General features: G+C 44.3%; 1 protein-coding gene across 1 annotated transcript in view; it reads right to left on the bottom strand.

Annotated features, from left to right (window-relative positions):
- Positions 1 to 498: 498 nt before the first annotated feature.
- LOC138645663 (guanylate-binding protein 3-like) overlaps positions 499 to 17,781 on the bottom strand; it is a 107,845-nt gene continuing 90,562 nt past the window's right edge. Inside the window, exons 5-11 of the mRNA XM_069735117.1 lie at positions 8,298 to 8,485; positions 4,448 to 4,708; positions 4,076 to 4,356; positions 3,173 to 3,385; positions 2,970 to 3,072; positions 1,623 to 1,816; positions 499 to 1,141 (exon numbers count right to left, since the gene is read on the bottom strand). Of these exons, the coding sequence (XP_069591218.1) occupies positions 923 to 1,141; positions 1,623 to 1,816; positions 2,970 to 3,072; positions 3,173 to 3,385; positions 4,076 to 4,356; positions 4,448 to 4,708; positions 8,298 to 8,485 (1,459 nt within the window). The 3' untranslated portion in view covers positions 499 to 922. The remainder of the gene's footprint in view (positions 1,142 to 1,622; positions 1,817 to 2,969; positions 3,073 to 3,172; positions 3,386 to 4,075; positions 4,357 to 4,447; positions 4,709 to 8,297; positions 8,486 to 17,781) is intronic.

The following is a 17,781-nucleotide window of genomic DNA, read 5'->3' as shown; positions in this document are numbered from 1 at the left end:
GGGCAGAGTCAAGGGTTACTCCGAGGCAGCAGATTACGGGAAGGGGGAACATGTTATTTAATTTATTGTGATAGATAGATCAGGTAGGGAAGATATGCGAGATGGAGGAAAGATGATGAGTTCTGATTTGTCCACTTTGAGCTTGAGGAGCTGAGAGGAGAAGAAGGAGGATATGGCTGATAGACACTCCGGGATTCTGGAGACCAGAGAGGTGACATCTGGACCAGAAAGGTAGATCTGAGTGTCATCAGCTTATAGATGGTAAAGGAAGCCATAAGATCTGCCCAGGTATTGCTTAGAAGTTTATACTTTTGACCCTGAAACTAAATACGGTAACTTCCTGTGCTCTCTATAGAGGTCTGGTGTTTATAACGTCTGGTTATTATCACAGATTGGTTTATGCCGCGTGTGTGCTCTGCCCCCATTTCTACTGTTCGTGCATTTATCTCTTACTTCAATGTAACATGTTTGAATAAAATACAGAACTTCACCCGGATCCAAAAGCACAAGAAAGGTTTTATTTTTCCATGGAAATTTCCATCCTGCAAGGATTTACCGGGCACTCTACATCTCCCGTCATCTGCAGGTTCCCTCTGCCGTGTAAGAAGGACAGTACAAGGTAAGCGATAGTTCAGGGCCCTAAGACTCTCAGGTTATGACTTGTAATCTTAAAGGGGTGTCGTAAAATCAGAAAAACATGTTTGCTTTCACTCCCAAACAGCGACACACCTGTCCATCTGGCCAGGTCTGGTATTACAGCTCAGTTCAATTCACTTCAGAAAGTGATAATTACAGTAATTATTCAAAAGAGAAAAATTAAGAAATGCAATAATTCAGAAATATCAGTAAATCTGTCTTCTATATTAGAATGTATGTGTTATTATTACATCTCCACCATGTGCTCAGAATCCTCAGACACAAGTCAACCTAGAAATGCTTGTGCCAATGATGAAATGACGACGCTAGCGATACCGCCATATACTGGTAAGACCATGAAAGCGATGGAGCTGAGCGTAGATATTACGGTAGACAGACAGTTAAGGGGTTTTATGTCTTCTTGCTCTTTTCTCAAGTCATTGACCTGTTCCTGGTACATCCTGGCATGTTCTTCATACCCCTGCGACCTGTACATTTCCCGCTCCTGAGAAGACAAGAAGAAAGCAGGAACAAATATGACGACACTGAGAGGATATCCAGAAAATGTCGGTACGGCAACAATAATATTTTCTAGATCTTATGAACGACAGGACACTGGGGGTCCATCTCCATAAATCCTGAGGCAGGATAGGAAAAGTCTCCTGAAAGAAAAGATCAAGTGTCTACACTAAGTCCAACGTGACGTGTAGCTGATCCACCTGAGGAGCCACCTACAGGGATATACCGCACGGTCACCGTATATAAACAATAATATGGCCTCGCAATAGGTTTTACCTTCTACATAGCAAATACAAAGATTGTCCACACTGAATATACACGAGTCTAATGGATCAGCCAACTCCGGCCACTGGGGCCTTCAGGAACTGATGGAGTGTGTGCCAAGTTAGTGCCACACTCTGCGCCATTTACATGATTCATCACTACGGGAGATGGAGGTGATCAGCCTGTGATGTTACACAACCTACCCGTTCCTTGTCCTTTATGGTCGCCTGGAGCTGTTCCATCAGGAGGAGCCTCTTTCTTTTCTCCTTTTCTAAAGCTTCTTTGAAGTTCTCCTCCAGGATCTTCCTTTGATGCTCCATCTTTTTATTCTCCTCTAATCGTTGACTTTCTTCTATTTTTCGTTGCAGCTCCTCTTTTTCTTTGCTCGCTTTTTCTTCTGATAAAAAAGGAAAAGAGGTAATGACTGATGGGAAGACGTGATGTGTCTGACCGGGAGCATAAAGATCCATAGATGAGCTCGATGATCCATGAGCCTTCCAACAACATAATCTCCTTATGTGCTATGTATCAACATGGTTATAGCCATGGAAAATATACCTATATGGAGTATAGGGATCGCAAGGTTCAAAGATCCAGGAGAAGACTAATTAGGCTACAAAGAGATCCATTTCGTACAGACATGACTGTATAAATCCAGCAGAGGAACAAACAGGAACATAAAGCAGAGACATAGAAAGAAAGATCATAAGTTCTACACATTGTCTCATGGAGCTGATAGGTGAAGAGGCGTAGAAGTCAATGGAACAAAGAAAAAAATAGAGGCCTAAACAGCAAAGATGAAGAAGTAACTAAGTAGCAGTGACACAAAGACATCCAGAGAACAGAAATGAAGGGAGATCTATGGAGCAGAGATCAGTGAAGTCCATGGAGCAGGGACATAGAGAAGTCCAGGGAGAAGAGATACAAAGAGACCCATGCAACAAAGATGCAAAGGGGTGCAAGGAGCAGAAGTTCAAATAGGTCCATTGAGCAAACCCTGCAGCCTAGTCAAAGAAAAGTCCATGAAACTAAGAAAAAAAACAGAGGTCCAAGGACCATAGACATTGAGAGATCCACAGAAACAAAGAGGTTTCCAAAGATTAGATAAAGATGCAGGGAGGACCATAGAACATAGACCCAGAGAGGGCTATGGAGCAGAGACAGAGAAGTCTACGGAGAAGACATGTGATATCTATGAAAACAAGCCTGGACTAGAAATGACTGGACAACCTCATTATAGTCCACAGATCTGTCAATACAACTTGTTCACAAGGAATTTCCAAACGAACAAAAACATTTTTTCTTGTGACAACTGGCAGTGAACTTGGAGATGTGGTACCAAAGATGTTTTGGTCTTTAGGGTCCCCTGATGGTGTTGGTACACAAATCTGTATGGCATTCAGAAATCTGCATCCTGCAGCCGAGTAGCCAGAATGACTCACCCAAGTTATCCACACTTCTGCTCACTTTAAACCGGAGAACCTGTTGGGTGAGATGTCACGGGCGGCCAAGTCATTCACCAATGCCATCATTACACCACGGCCACTTACCTTCTGCTTTCTTTTGCTGATCACTGAGAGCTTTATCGTTCATCCTGATGCTGACAACAATCAGCTCCTGGTTCTCCTTAAACTCCTTAAGAACATCATCGGCCTAAATATTATTTAGGAATAGGGAGACTGGTTACGTCCCGTCACTGTTTTCTCATGGAGTATGCGACACCGTACCGATGGCCAGGGACCCCCTCACCCACCTTTGTGCCCTTTCCTGGCTCATTTTTGTATTGTTCATCGATGCGCTCCATTTCCCCTTTAAACATCTGGTACCCGCCCAATATTGCGTATGACCCTTGTCCTACTGAACTCCTAAGATCTTCGGAAAGTGTTTGGATCAACTTCTCACAATGAGCACGAGACGCCATGTCATTCTTTTTGAAAAATTCATTTTTTTTCTCCTCCATGATTTCCTGTAGATAGCGGAGTAAAAAGTTAATTTTCCCAAATAAAACAAAAATGACTATGGTACATTTGGGCATTTAGAATAAATGAAAAGCAGGAAATGTCCCCACACCGTGACCACCACATCCAACTTTGTGACTGTAATTAGCCCATTTGTTTTCCTTTTAACATTCTTCTAGGCTCAATGAACCTTCTCTGGTATGGTCAGCCGAACATTTTTGTGCATGCTACATGAAATCAGCCTCCTACCTCTGACTCTGTCACGAGATGGTGTGGGATTGTCACTGTGGACAGCGCTGGGTGGTGTTAGCGATCTAGATAAGTATTAGCATAGCTGGTGCCATCCAGTCCGGGAGCCAGTGGGTTGCTACAGAGTACTAATCATCATATTTATTAGCTCTCTGCTGTGAGTTTTGGATGGACCACACCCTATTTAATCCCCCACATGCCAGTTATAGGTGTATACTGCCCTTGTCTGCTTCTTAGTGAATCCTATGTTCATGTTTCTGCTATTGCTACTCGCTAACGACTTTAAACTGTTTTTGACTCCCCAATTACCTGAAGATTCTGACTCTGTCGTCCTGTTGTTGATCTTTTTTAACCATGTCTTTGGCATCTGATTCTGTCCTAACCCAGTTTTCTTTAGTTTTGACCCGGCATGTTGATTTTCCTTTTCCTCATTTTTGACAACAACTTACCAAATATTGCTTTTGGAACTGGTGATCCTTGTCCTTGAAGGATCTTTTCATGAATATGCTTAGCGCTTCCTTCTCACACTCTTCGCTTAGTTTTATGATTTGGTCATGAGTCTCCGTAGGAAACTTGACTTTTGCATTCATCGCATTTTCATAGAGTTGTGTTGCCTCCCTCACCGCTTTTGTGTTTTCCGCCACTGTTATATTGGCTACCTCGTCCTCCATGCAGACAACATTAGATGAGCTTATGGCTTTGGTGAACATCACGACCATGTTGGCGAGAGCTGGAAATGATGAAGAGGTTACAAACAAAACCAGGACTTACCCCGACACGTAATCTCAGCCATGGACAGACATCACTGTGCTAATACTCACTTTCCCCTGTGACTTTGTGCACATTATCCATGTACTTGACGTCAGCATTTTTATAAATGTAGTCACAGAATATATTAGTCTTGGTCACAAACACAGGACTCAGTTGATCCTCAGACACCTCATCCATGTTCTGGAGGACCTCCTTATCCCCAGTTGGAAGGTCAAACATGAAGCACTTGCGAGTCTTGAAATACATGCGGATGCAGTCCCTATACCTGTTGTGGTTCTCGATCTTCTCTGTGCTTTCCTCCATGTTTTCAGCTGTACAAGACAGAAGAATAGACAAAGAATATCTCCACCATCATCAATTTCCTTAATTATTATGCTTTGCTTATATAGCGCTATCTTATTCCACAGAGCTTTACAGACATTATCATTACTGTCCCCATCAGGGCTCACAATCTAGATTCTCTATCAGTGAGTCTTTGGAGTGTGGACGGAAACCAGAGAACTTGGAGAAAACTGGAGAACCTGGTGGAAACTCCCGCAAACACGGGAAGTACATGGGTTTATGAGAAATCGCTCCTGTCAAACCAATCTAATCAGTTTTTATGAAGAGGTAAGCTATAGGCTGGACCACGGTGAGTCATTGGACGTGGTATATCTCGATTTTTCCAAAGCGTTTGATACCGTGCCGCACAAGAGGTTGGTACACAAAATGAGAATGCTTGGTCTGGGGGAAAATGTGTGTAAATGGGTTAGTAACTGGCTTAGTGATAGAAAGCAGAGGGTGGTTATAAATGGTATAGTCTCTAACTGGGTCGCTGTGACCAGTGGGGTACCGCAGGGGTCAGTATTGGGACCTGTTCTCTTCAACATATTCATTAATGATCTGGTAGAAGGTTTACACAGTAAAATATCGATATTTGCAGATGATACAAAACTATGTAAAGCAGTTAATACAAGAGAAGATAGTATTCTGCTACAGATGGATCTGGATAAGTTGGAAACTTGGGCTGAAAGGTGGCAGATGAGGTTTAACAATGATAAATGTAAGGTTATACACATGGGAAGAAGGAATCAATATCACCATTACACACTGAATGGGAAACCACTGGGTAAATCTGACAGGGAGAAGGACTTGGGGATCCTAGTTAATGATAAACTTACCTGGAGCAGCCAGTGCCAGGCAGCAGCTGCCAGGGCAAACAGGATCATGGGGTGCATTAAAAGAGTTCTGGATTCACATGATGAGAGCATTATACTGCCTCTGTACAAATCCCTAGTTAGACCGCACATGGAGTACTGTGTCCAGTTTTGGGCACCGGTGCTCAGGAAGGATATAATGGAACTAGAGAGAGTACAAAGGAGGGCAACAAAATTAATAAAGGGGATGGGAGAACTACAATACCCAGATAGATTAGCGAAATTAGGATTATTTAGTCTAGAAAAAAGACGACTGAGGGGCGATCTAATAACCATGTATAAGTATATAAGGGGACAATACAAATATCTCGCTGAGGATCTGTTTATACCAAGGAAGGTGACGGGCACAAGGGGGCATTCTTTGCGTCTGGAGGAGAGAAGGTTTTTCCACCAACATAGAAGAGGATTCTTTACTGTTAGGGCAGTGAGAATCTGGAATTGCTTGCCTGAGGAGGTGGTGATGGCGAACTCAGTCAAGGGGTTCAAGAGAGGCCTGGGTGTCTTCCTGGAGCAGAACAATATTGTATCATACAATTAGGTTCTGTAGAAGGACGTAGATCTGGGGATTTATTATGATGGAATATAGGCTGAACTGGATGGACAAATGTCTTTTTTCGGCCTTACTAACTATGTTACTATGTTACATACAAACTCCTTGGAGATGTTGTCCTTGCAGGGATTTGTATCCAGAACACCAGTTCTACAAGACTGCAGGGTTAACTACTGTGCCACCACATATAGTGCTAACCAATGAGCAACCGTGCTGCCCACGGATGCATCTATATCATTATATCTGACCCAAGATTTACCAATCAGTGCTGAAAAAGGCATTTTTCATGCTTTAAGATAGAAATTGACCATAATATCCATATTCAGAGAGGGGGATGTGGCGCAACTTAAAATTTGTGAGCCCAGTACAAAATTTCCAACAGGGCTCCCAACTATCAGAGGTCTTCTAAAATATTGGACTTGTTATATGGACTAAAGGGACCTTTTGGAAAGCTCCAGGTTCCAGGTTCCCGAGTGTGATTTCAGCCCCTGCTTCTACTATGGTTAGGATGTACGGTAGACAGAGACAATTCCCTTTGCATCACATTGACAACAAATATTCCAGAGGTCAGATGTGGAATCGAAGACGTCTGTGGCCTGGCAATGCTGAACAGACGTCTGCAGAACAGCAATGTGAAGATTCGAGATTACGACCATGTGTGTTCCCAGGATACCACCACATGAAGACTTCATATCACCATCCTTGGTCATTTTCATCCATTTTTATAATGAGGCAGTAACTGTAGAACTTCACACCAAGTGCACAAGGGCAGAAGAGCAGTCCCCAGAAGGGATGGGGCCACACTGAGCGAGACATTTTTTTGGGGGGGCCTATTACAGCCCCACCAGGCACCACTATGAGTTGTACAAATCTGCCAAAACCCCAAGCTCAAAGCTAAAAAAGAACACGAGGAAAGGATGGGAAGGGAATCACCTGAACTTGATCTGAACCTGAACGTGAGAACGGGAATTCCTGGTTTTGAGCTTATGGAGGAAGTTAGAAAGATGTGGTCAATGTGGTGTGCCACAAGGAGAGGGGTGGAAGACGGGAGAAATACATATTACACGGGTTTTCCCTTCCCACCCTCTGCGTGTGTTCTCGTCTTCTGCTTTATGCTATCACTTCCCATTTCATTGTTTTTAGCATTTTTATTCTGGCTTATTCTAATGAAGCTCCTTGCTCTTGTCTATGTTTTCCATTACCACCGTCCAGGGCACCAGTACTCTCTCCTCGGTTACGCACCTGTCCCGGATCCGTGCCTGGCTTCCCTCACCCCAGCCCACTCTGCTGTGTTCCACGTTGGACTTTGCAGATGGCCATCTGAGCCTACACCCTGGCCTATTTAGTCTGACATTAAGCCACTGGTTGCACCATCTTATGAGGAAGCAGTGGTTACGCACTTGTCTCTACCCCCACAGCTCTCTACCGGTCCTCTGCTCCGTAAGACACCAGCTCTGATTCTGCGTGGACCTCACGTGGTTACGTCGCCCCATATGACTGCATGGACCAACACACATTATGAGGTTACAACGGCATAATTTGCATGGCGGTCTTATCCTGTGGCTGGCGAAGAGTGATGTGAAGACTGGAGTCAGAGTCGGTGCCTTAGGGAGCAGACAGGACCCCTGGGGAGCTAAGGCTCAGGGACAAGTGAGGAACAATACAATGAAGTTATTAATTTGGTTTTTTAAAGGGAACCTGTCAAGATTGCCTTGCGCAGGCGTGTACTTCGGAGGACACAGCATGAACTTCAACCCAATATTGCTGCCAGCATGCAGCCAGCGGGTAAGGAAAGGGTGAATCAAACACCCGAAAACTCCACCCATATGACCGCAAACCTGTCCCGCCATATTCAGGTGACAGGTTCCCTTTAACCTTCCTGGCTGGATTTGAAGAAATCAAATTCCTCTAAGATACAGATTCCCCGGAATCTGCAAATTTTGGACAACTGTAAATGAATTTGATCAGAACTATTGCATTCATCCTTATATGAAGGAAATCGCCCTTACTGATCCCAGCTCCACTGATAGCATAATGATATTCATGGGGCGGTCCTGCCACCCCCATTACCGCGCTACCTATGGCCCCGATAATCTCTTAGGAGAAACCTTTCTTGTTTTTTCCTTTTCCCATACAGTTAGATGCGTTTCTTACTTTTCTTCAACTTTAGGGCGTTTTCCAAGTATTCATCTTCGGTGATTGGCCTGCCATTAAACTCCAGTTTTAAAGTGACGTCTCTCACCGCCCATACGAAGCTGGGGAAGAATCTGGAATACTCGGCTTCATCATCATCATTGTATTTAGACTTTACTTTAATTAGATCGGCCAGTTCTCCCACATAGCTGCACAAATGAATTAAGGCAAAATAAATCAAGTGTCCAAATATGTCACCAGGGTCAGAAAGTTTTTTTAATAAAAAAAGAAAACTGAAGTAAAAATCCAATCCACTTGTTTAGATGGATATAATCATGTGTCCCCCGAGAGCCCTATGAACTGGTACATGGACCATAAAGATTAGGACATTTTTACCCTTCCTTTCAGTAAACCTGTGCGAGGCTAACTTATCTAAGCTGTGAACCTCCTCTCCAGGTAATGTTGTGCTGCTCTTTGCTTTGCTTTGTTACTTTAGAATATTCCATCTGTTCCTACAAAAGTAAAAGGAGTTGTGTCAGATAAAGTAACTAGTGAATCTGAGAGGGTGGCTCTGGATCTCTGCCTAGTCTTAGGAAATATTTAGACTTCTGATTAATTTAGGTCCTTTGTGGTGAACGCTCCGGGGGAGAAATGACCTGGACATGTTAAGTGATTGAGGAGCAAGCCTTGATTTTAGGTGACCCCATGGACCCACTATGCTTGACCTCCCCCATTGTGATCTACAGAGTGACCTGTATACTTGTCAGATTCTGTGGACTATGCAGAGCCCCCACTGCTGTGAATTGTGTCTGCACTAAGTTATTGAAAAAGTTGTTAAGAGACTGATCCTGTTGCCAGAAGAAACCACCAAACTTCACACCTCAGCTGTGAAGTGTAACCACCAAGCTCCATGCCGTCATACTGTTCTAATGACTAAGCTTGGTGACGTATGATTGTGTAATGACAGCACTGTACCAAGAGACTGTAGATAATGGCCAAGATCTGAGCACAGTACAAGCCCAATGCCTCAGCTGTAAAGTGTAACCACTAAGCTCTGTGCCACAATACTGTGTATAACTGTGAAGCTCAATGCCTCAGCTGTAAAGTGTAACCACTAAGCTCTGTGCCACAATACTGTGTATAACTGTCAAGCCCAATGCCTCAGCTGTAAAGTGTAACCACTAAGCTCTGTACCACAATACTGTGTATAACTGTGAAGCTCAGTGTCTCAGCTGTAAAGTATAACCACCATGCTCTGTACCACAATACTGTGTATAACTGTGAAGCTCAATGCCTCAGCTGTAAAGTGTAACCACTAAGCTCTGTGCCACAATACTGTGTATAACTGTGAAGCTCAGTGCCTCAGCTGTAAAGTATAACCACCATGCTCTGTACCACAATACTGTGTATAACTGTGAAGCTCAATGCCTCAGCTGTAAAGTGTAACCACTAAGCTCTGTACCACAATACTGTGTATAACTGTGAAGCTCAGTGCCTCAGCTGTAAAGTGTAACCACTAAGCTCTGTGCCACAATACTGTGTATAACTGTCAAGCCCAATGCCTCAGCTGTAAAGTGTAACCACTAAGCTCTGTACCACAATACTGTGTATAACTGTCAAGCTCAGTGCCTCAGCTGTAAAGTATAACCACCATGCTCTGTACCACAATACTGTGTATAACTGTGAAGCTCAATGCCTCAGCTGTAAAGTGTAACCACTAAGCTCTGTACCACAATACTGTGTATAACTGTGAAGCTCAGTGCCTCAGCTGTAAAGTGTAACCACTAAGCTCTGTACCACAATACTGTGTATAACTGTGAAGCTCAATGCCTCAGCTGTAAAGTGTAACCACTAAGCTGTGTGCCACAATACTGTGTATAACTGTGAAGCTCAATGCCTCAGCTGTAAAGTGTAACCACTAAGCTCTGTGCCACAATACTGTGTATAACTGTCAAGCCCAATGCCTCAGCTGTAAAGTGTAACCACTACGCTGTATGCCACAATACTGTGTATAACTGTGAAGCTCAATGCCTCAGCTGTAAAGTGTAACCACTAAGCTCTGTGCCACAATACTGTGTATAACTGAATCTCAATGCTTCAGCTGTAAAGTGTAACCAATAAGCTCTGTGCCACAATACTTTGTATAACTGTCAAGCTCAATGCCTCAGCTGTAAAGTGTAACCACTAAGCTCTGTACCACAATACTGTGTATAACTGTGAAGCTCAATGCCTCAGCTGTAAAGTGTAACCACTAAGCTCTGTGCCACAATACTGTGTATAACTGTCAAGCCCAATGCCTCAGCTGTAAAGAGTAACCACTACGCTGTGTGCCACAATACTGTGTATAACTGTCAAGCTCAATGCCTCAGCTGTAAAGTGTAACCACTAAGCTGTGTACCACAATACTGTGTATAACTGTCAAGCTCAATGCCTCAGCTGTAAAGTGTAACCACTAAGCTCTGTGCCACAATACTGTGTATAACTGTGAAGCTCAATGCCTCAGCTGTAATGTGTAACCACTAAGCTCTGTGCCACAATACTGTGTATAACTGTGAAGCTCAATACCTCAGCTGTAAAGTGTAACCACTAAGCTCTGTACCACAATACTGTGTATAACTGTGAAGCTCAATGCCTCAGCTGTAATGTGTAACCACTAAGCTCTGTGCCACAATACTGTGTATAACTGTGAAGCTCAATGCCTCAGCTGTAATGTGTAACCACTAAGCTCTGTACCACAATACTGTGTATAACTGTGAAGCTCAATGCCTCAGCTGTAATGTGTAACCACTAAGCTCTGTGCCACAATACTGTGTATAACTGTGAAGCTCAATACCTCAGCTGTAAAGTGTAACCACTAAGCTCTGTGCCACAATACTGTGTATAAATGTGAAGCTCAGTGCCTCAGCTGTAATGTGTAACCACTAAGCTCTGTGCCACAATACTGTGTATAACTGTGAATCTCAATGCCTCAGCTGTAATGTGTAACCACTAAGCTCTGTACCACAATACTGTGTATAACTGTGAAGCTCAATGCCTCAGCTGTAATGTGTAACCACTAAGCTCTGTGCCACAATACTGTGTATAACTGTGAAGCTCAATGCCTCAGCTGTAAAGTGTAACCACTAAGCTCTGTACCACAATACTGTGTATAACTGTGAAGCTCAGTGCCTCAGCTGTAAAGTATAACCACTATGCTCTGTACCACAATACTGTGTATAACTGTGAAGCTCAATGCCTCAGCTGTAAAGTGTAACCACTAAGCTCTGTGACACAATACTGTGTATAACTGTGAAGCTCAGTGCCTCAGCTGTAAAGTGTAACCACTAAGCTCTGTACCACAATACTGTGTATAACTGTGAAGCTCAATGCCTCAGCTGTAAAGTGTAACCACTAAGCTGTGTGCCACAATACTGTGTATAACTGTGAAGCTCAATGCCTCAGCTGTAAAGTGTGACCACTAAGCTCTGTACCACAATACTGTGTATGACTGTGAAGCTCAATACCTCAGCTGTAAAGTGTAACCACTAAGCTCTGTACCACAATACTGTGTATAACTGTGAAGCTCAATGCCTCAGCTGTAAAGTGTGACCACTAAGCTGTGTACCACAATACTGTGTTTAACTGTGAAGCTCAGTGCCTCAGCTGTAAAGTGTAACCACTAAGCTGTGTGCCACAATACTGTGTATAACTGTGAAGCTCAATGCCTCAGCTGTAAAGTGTAACCACTAAGCTCTGTACCACAATACTGTGTATAACTGTGAAGCTCAATGCCTCAGCTGTAAAGTGTGACCACTAAGCTGTGTACCACAATATTGTGTATAACTGTGAAGCTCAGTGCCTCAGCTGTAAAGTGTAACCACTAAGCTCTGTGCCACAATACTGTGTATAACTGTGAAGCTCAATGCCTCAGCTGTAAAGTGTAACCACTAAGCTGTGTGCCACAATACTGTGTATAACTGTGAAGCTCAATGCCTCAGCTGTAAAGTGTAACCACTAAGCTCTGTACCACAATACTGTGTATAACTGTGAAGCTCAATGCCTCAGCTGTAAAGTGTAACCACTAAGCTCTGTACCACAATACTGTGTATAACTGTGAAGCTCAGTGCCTCAGCTGTAAAGTGTAACCACTAAGCTGTGTGCCACAATATTGTGTATAACTGTGAAGATCAATGCCTCAGCTGTAAAGTGTAACCACTAAGCTCTGTACCACAATACTGTGTATAACTGTGAAGCTCAATGCCTCAGCTGTAAAGTGTAACCACTAAGCTCTGTACCACAATACTGTGTATAACTGTGAAGCTCAGTGCCTCAGCTGTAAAGTGTAACCACTATGCTGTGTACCACAATACTGTGTATAACTGTGAAGCTCAATGTCTCAGCTGTAAAGTGTAACCACTAAGCTCTGTACCACAATACTGTGTATAACTGTGAAGCTCAGTGCCTCAGCAGTAAAGTGTAACCACTATGCTGTGTACCACAATACTGTGTATAACTGTGAAGCTCAATGCCTCAGCTGTAAAGTGTGACCACTAAGCTCTGTGCCACAATACTGTGTATAACTGTGAAGCTCAATGCCTCAGCTGTAAAGTGTAACCACTAAGCTCTGTACCACAATACTGTGTATAACTGTGAATCTCAGTGCCTCAGCTGTAAAGTGTAACCACTAAGCTCTGTGCCACAATACTGTGTATGACTGTCAAGCCCAATGCCTCAGCTGTAAAGTGTAACCACTAAGCTGTGTGCCACAATACTGTGTATTACTGTGAAGCTCAATGCCTCAGCTGTAAAGTGTAACCACTAAGCTCTGTGCCACAATACTGTGTATAACTGTGAAGCTCAATGCCTCAGCTGTAAAGTGTAACGACTAAGCTCTGTGGCACAATACTGTGTATAACTGTGAAGCTCAATGCCTCAGCTGTAAAGTGTAACCACTAAGCTCTGTGCCACAATACTGTGTATAACTGTGAAGCTCAATGCCTCAGCTGTATAGTGTAACCACTAAGCTCTGTGCCACAATACTGTGTATAACTGTGAAGCTCAATGCCTCAGCTGTAAAGTGTAACCACTAATGTTATGTCTGCTAATGAGAGGTGTTATGAAGGCAATCCAGAGACACAGTGTGCCTAGCGATCAGAGCGCACACAGTGATCTGACAAATACCCAAAAACAAAAGAACGAGCTCTGAGACGTGGAAACTCTGTAGACTGCACACCTGATCCTATCCTAAGCACAACTAAAAGCGGCTGTGGATTGCGCCTAATAACTACCTATGCAACTCGGCACAGCCTAAGAAACTAGCTAGCCTGAAGATAGAAAAATAGGCCTGACTTGCCCCCAGAGAAATACCCCAAAGGAAAAGGCAGCCCCCCACATATAATGACTGTGAGTAAGATGAAAAGACAAAACGTAGGGATGAAATAGATTCAGCAAAGTGGGGCCCGATATTCTAGACAGAGCGAGGACAGTAAAGCGAACTTTGCAGTCTACAAAAAACCCTAAAGCAAAAAACCACGCAAAGGGGGCAAAAAAAAACCACCGTGCCGAACTAACGGCACGGCGGTACACCCTTTGCTTCTCAGAGCTTCCAGCAAAACAAAAGACAAGCTGGACAGAAAAAAAGCAACAAAATAGCAAAAAAGCACTTAGCTATACAGAGCAGCAGGTCACAGGAACAGTCAGGAGAAGCTCAGATCCAACACTGAAACATTGACTAGGAGTAAGGATAGCAGCATCAGGCGGAGTTAAGTAATGAAGCAGTTAACGAGCTCACCAGAACACCTGAGGGAGGAAGCTCAGAAGCTGCAGTACCACTTGTGACCACAGGAGTGAATTCAGCCACAGAATTCACAACAGTTCCCCCCCCCCTTGAGGAGGGGTCACCGAACCCTCACCAGAGCCCCCAGGCCGACCAGGATGAGCCGCATGAAAGGCACGAACAAGATCGGGAGCATGAACATCAGAGGCAAAAACCCAGGAATTATCTTCCTGAGCATAACCCTTCCATTTAACCAGATACTGGAGTTTCCGTCTAGAAACACGAGAATCCAAAATCTTCTCCACAATATACTCCAATTCCCCCTCCACCAAATCCGGGGCAGGAGGCTCAACAGATGGAACCATAGGTGCCACGTATCTCCGCAACAACGACCTATGGAATACATTATGTATGGAAAAGGAGTCTGGGAGGATCAAACGAAAAGACACAGGATTGAGAACCTCAGAAATCCTATACGGACCAATAAAACGAGGTTTAAATTTAGGAGAGGAAACCTTCATAGGAATATGACGAGAAGATAACCAAACCAGATCCCCAACACGAAGTCGGGGACCCACACGGCGTCTGCGATTAGCGAAAAGTTGAGCCTTCTCCTGGGACAAGGTCAAATTGTCCACTACCTGAGTCCAGATCTGCTGCAACCTGTCCATCACAGAATCCACACCAGGACAGTCCGAAGACTCAACCTGTCCTGAAGAGAAACGAGGATGGAACCCAGAATTGCAAAAAAATGGAGAAACCAAGGTAGCCGAGCTGGCCCGATTATTAAGGGTGAACTCAGCCAACGGCAAAAAGGACACCCAATCATCCTGGTCAGCAGAAACAAAACATCTCAGATATGTTTCCAAGGTCTGATTGGTTCGTTCGGTCTGGCCATTAGTCTGAGGATGGAAAGCCGAGGAAAAGGATAGGTCAATGCCCATCCTACCACAAAAGGCTCGCCAAAACCTTGAAACAAACTGGGAACCTCTGTCAGAAACAATATTCTCAGGAATGCCATGCAACCGAACCACATGCTGAAAGAACAAAGGTACCAAATCAGAGGAGGAAGGCAATTTAGCCAAGGGCACCAGATGGACCATTTTAGAAAAGCGATCACAGACCACCCAAATGACTGACATCTTTTGAGAAACGGGAAGGTCAGAAATGAAATCCATCGAAATATGTGTCCAAGGCCTCTTTGGGACCGGCAAGGGCAAAAGCAACCCACTGGCACGAGAACAGCAGGGCTTAGCCCTAGCACAAATCCCACAGGACTGCACAAAAGTAGGTACATCCCGTGACAGAGATGGCCACCAGAAGGATCTAGCCACTAACTCTCTGGTACCAAAGATTCCAGGATGACCAGCCAACACCGAACAATGAAGTTCAGAGATAAGTTTATTAGTCCACCTATCAGGGACGAACAGTTTCTCCGCTGGACAACGATCAGGTTTATTAGCCTGAAATTTTTGCAGCACCCGCCGCAAATCAGGGGAGATGGCAGACACAATGACTCCTTCCTTGAGGATACCCGCTGGCTCAGATAAACCCGGAGAGTCGGGCACAAAACTCCTAGACAGAGCATCCGCCTTCACATTTTTGGAGCCCGGAAGGTACGAAATCACAAAGTCGAAGCGGGCAAAAAATAACGACCAACGGGCCTGTCTAGGATTCAAGCGCTTGGCAGACTCGAGATAAGTCAAGTTCTTATGATCAGTCAATACCACCACGCGATGCTTAGCTCCTTCAAGCCAATGACGCCACTCCTCGAATGCCCACTTCATGGCCAGCAACTCTCGGTTGCCCACATCATAATTACGCTCAGCGGGCGAAAACTTCCTGGAAAAGAAAGCACATGGTTTCATCACTGAGCAATCAGAACCTCTCTGTGACAAAACCGCCCCTGCTCCAATCTCAGAAGCATCAACCTCAACCTGGAACGGAAGAGAAACATCTGGCTGACACAACACAGGGGCAGAACAAAAACGACGCTTCAACTCCTGAAAAGCTTCCACAGCAGCAGAAGACCAATTAACCAAATCAGCACCCTTCTTGGTCAAATCGGTCAATGGTTTGGCAATGCTAGAAAAATTACAGATGAAGCGACGATAAAAATTAGCAAAGCCCAGGAACTTTTGCAGACTTTTCAGAGATGTCGGCTGAATCCAATCCTGGATGGCTTGGACCTTAACTGGATCCATCTCAATAGTAGAAGGGGTAAAGATGAACCCCAAAAATGAAACTTTCTGCACACCGAAGAGACACTTTGATCCCTTCACAAACAAAGAATTAGCACGCAGGACTTGAAAAACCATTCTGACCTGCTTCACATGAGACTCCCAATCATCTGAGAAGATCAAAATGTCATCCAAGTAAACAATCAGGAATTTATCCAGATACTCACGGAAGATGTCATGCATAAAAGACTGAAACACAGATGGAGCATTGGCAAGTCCGAACGGCATCACTAGATACTCAAAATGACCCTCGGGCGTATTGAATGCAGTTTTCCATTCATCTCCTTGCCTGATTCTCACCAGATTATACGCACCACGAAGATCTATCTTAGTGAACCAACTAGCCCCCTTAATCCGAGCAAACAAGTCAGATAACAATGGCAAGGGATACTGAAATTTAACAGTGATCTTATTAAGAAGGCGGTAATCAATACACGGTCTCAGCGAACCATCCTTCTTGGCTACAAAGAAGAACCCTGCTCCCAGTGGTGATGACGATGGGCGAATATGTCCCTTCTCCAGGGATTCCTTCACATAACTGCGCATAGCGGCGTGTTCGGGCACGGATAAATTAAATAATCGACCTTTAGGGAATTTACTACCAGGAATCAAATTGATAGCACAATCACAATCCCTATGCGGAGGTAGGGCATCGGACTTGGGCTCTTCAAATACATCCTGATAATCAGACAAGAACTCTGGGACCTCAGAAGGGGTGGATGACGAAATCGACAAAAATGGAACATCACCATGTACCCCCTGACAACCCCAGCTGGATACCGACATGGAATTCCAATCCAATACTGGATTATGGGTTTGTAGCCATGGCAACCCCAACACGACCACATCATGCAGATTATGCAACACCAGAAAGCGAATAACTTCCTGATGTGCAGGAGCCATGCACATGGTCAGCTGGGCCCAGTACTGAGGTTTATTCTTGGCCAAAGGTGTAGCATCAATTCCTCTCAATGGAATAGGACACCGCAAAGGCTCCAAGAAAAACCCACAACGTTTAGCATAATCCAAGTCCATCAGATTCAGGGCGGCGCCTGAATCCACAAACGCCATGAGAGAAAACGACGACAAAGAGCATATCAAGGTAATGGACAGAAGGAATTTGGACTGTACAGTACCAATGACGGCAGACCTAGCGGACCGCTTAATGCGCTTAGGACAATCAGAAATAGCATGAGTGGAATCACCACAGTAGAAACACAGCCCATTCAGACGTCTGTATTCCTGCCGTTCAACTCTGGTCATAGTCCTATCGCACTGCATAGGCTCAGGTTTAACCTCAGGCAATACCGCCAAATGGTGCACAGATTTACGCTCGCGCAAGCGTTGACCGATTTGAATGGCCAAAGACAAAGACTCATTCAAACCAGCAGGCATAGGAAATCCCACCATGACATCCTTAAGAGCCTCAGAGAGACCCTTTCTGAACAAAGCTGCCAGGGCAGATTCATTCCACTGAGTGAGTACTGACCATTTCCTAAATTTCTGACAA

Source organism: Ranitomeya imitator, chromosome 7 (assembly GCF_032444005.1).
Source record: "Ranitomeya imitator isolate aRanImi1 chromosome 7, aRanImi1.pri, whole genome shotgun sequence".
Taxonomy (NCBI): domain Eukaryota; kingdom Metazoa; phylum Chordata; class Amphibia; order Anura; family Dendrobatidae; genus Ranitomeya; species Ranitomeya imitator.
Note: the sequence above shows the minus strand (reverse complement) of the source record. Positions and strands in the feature narration are given on the sequence as shown.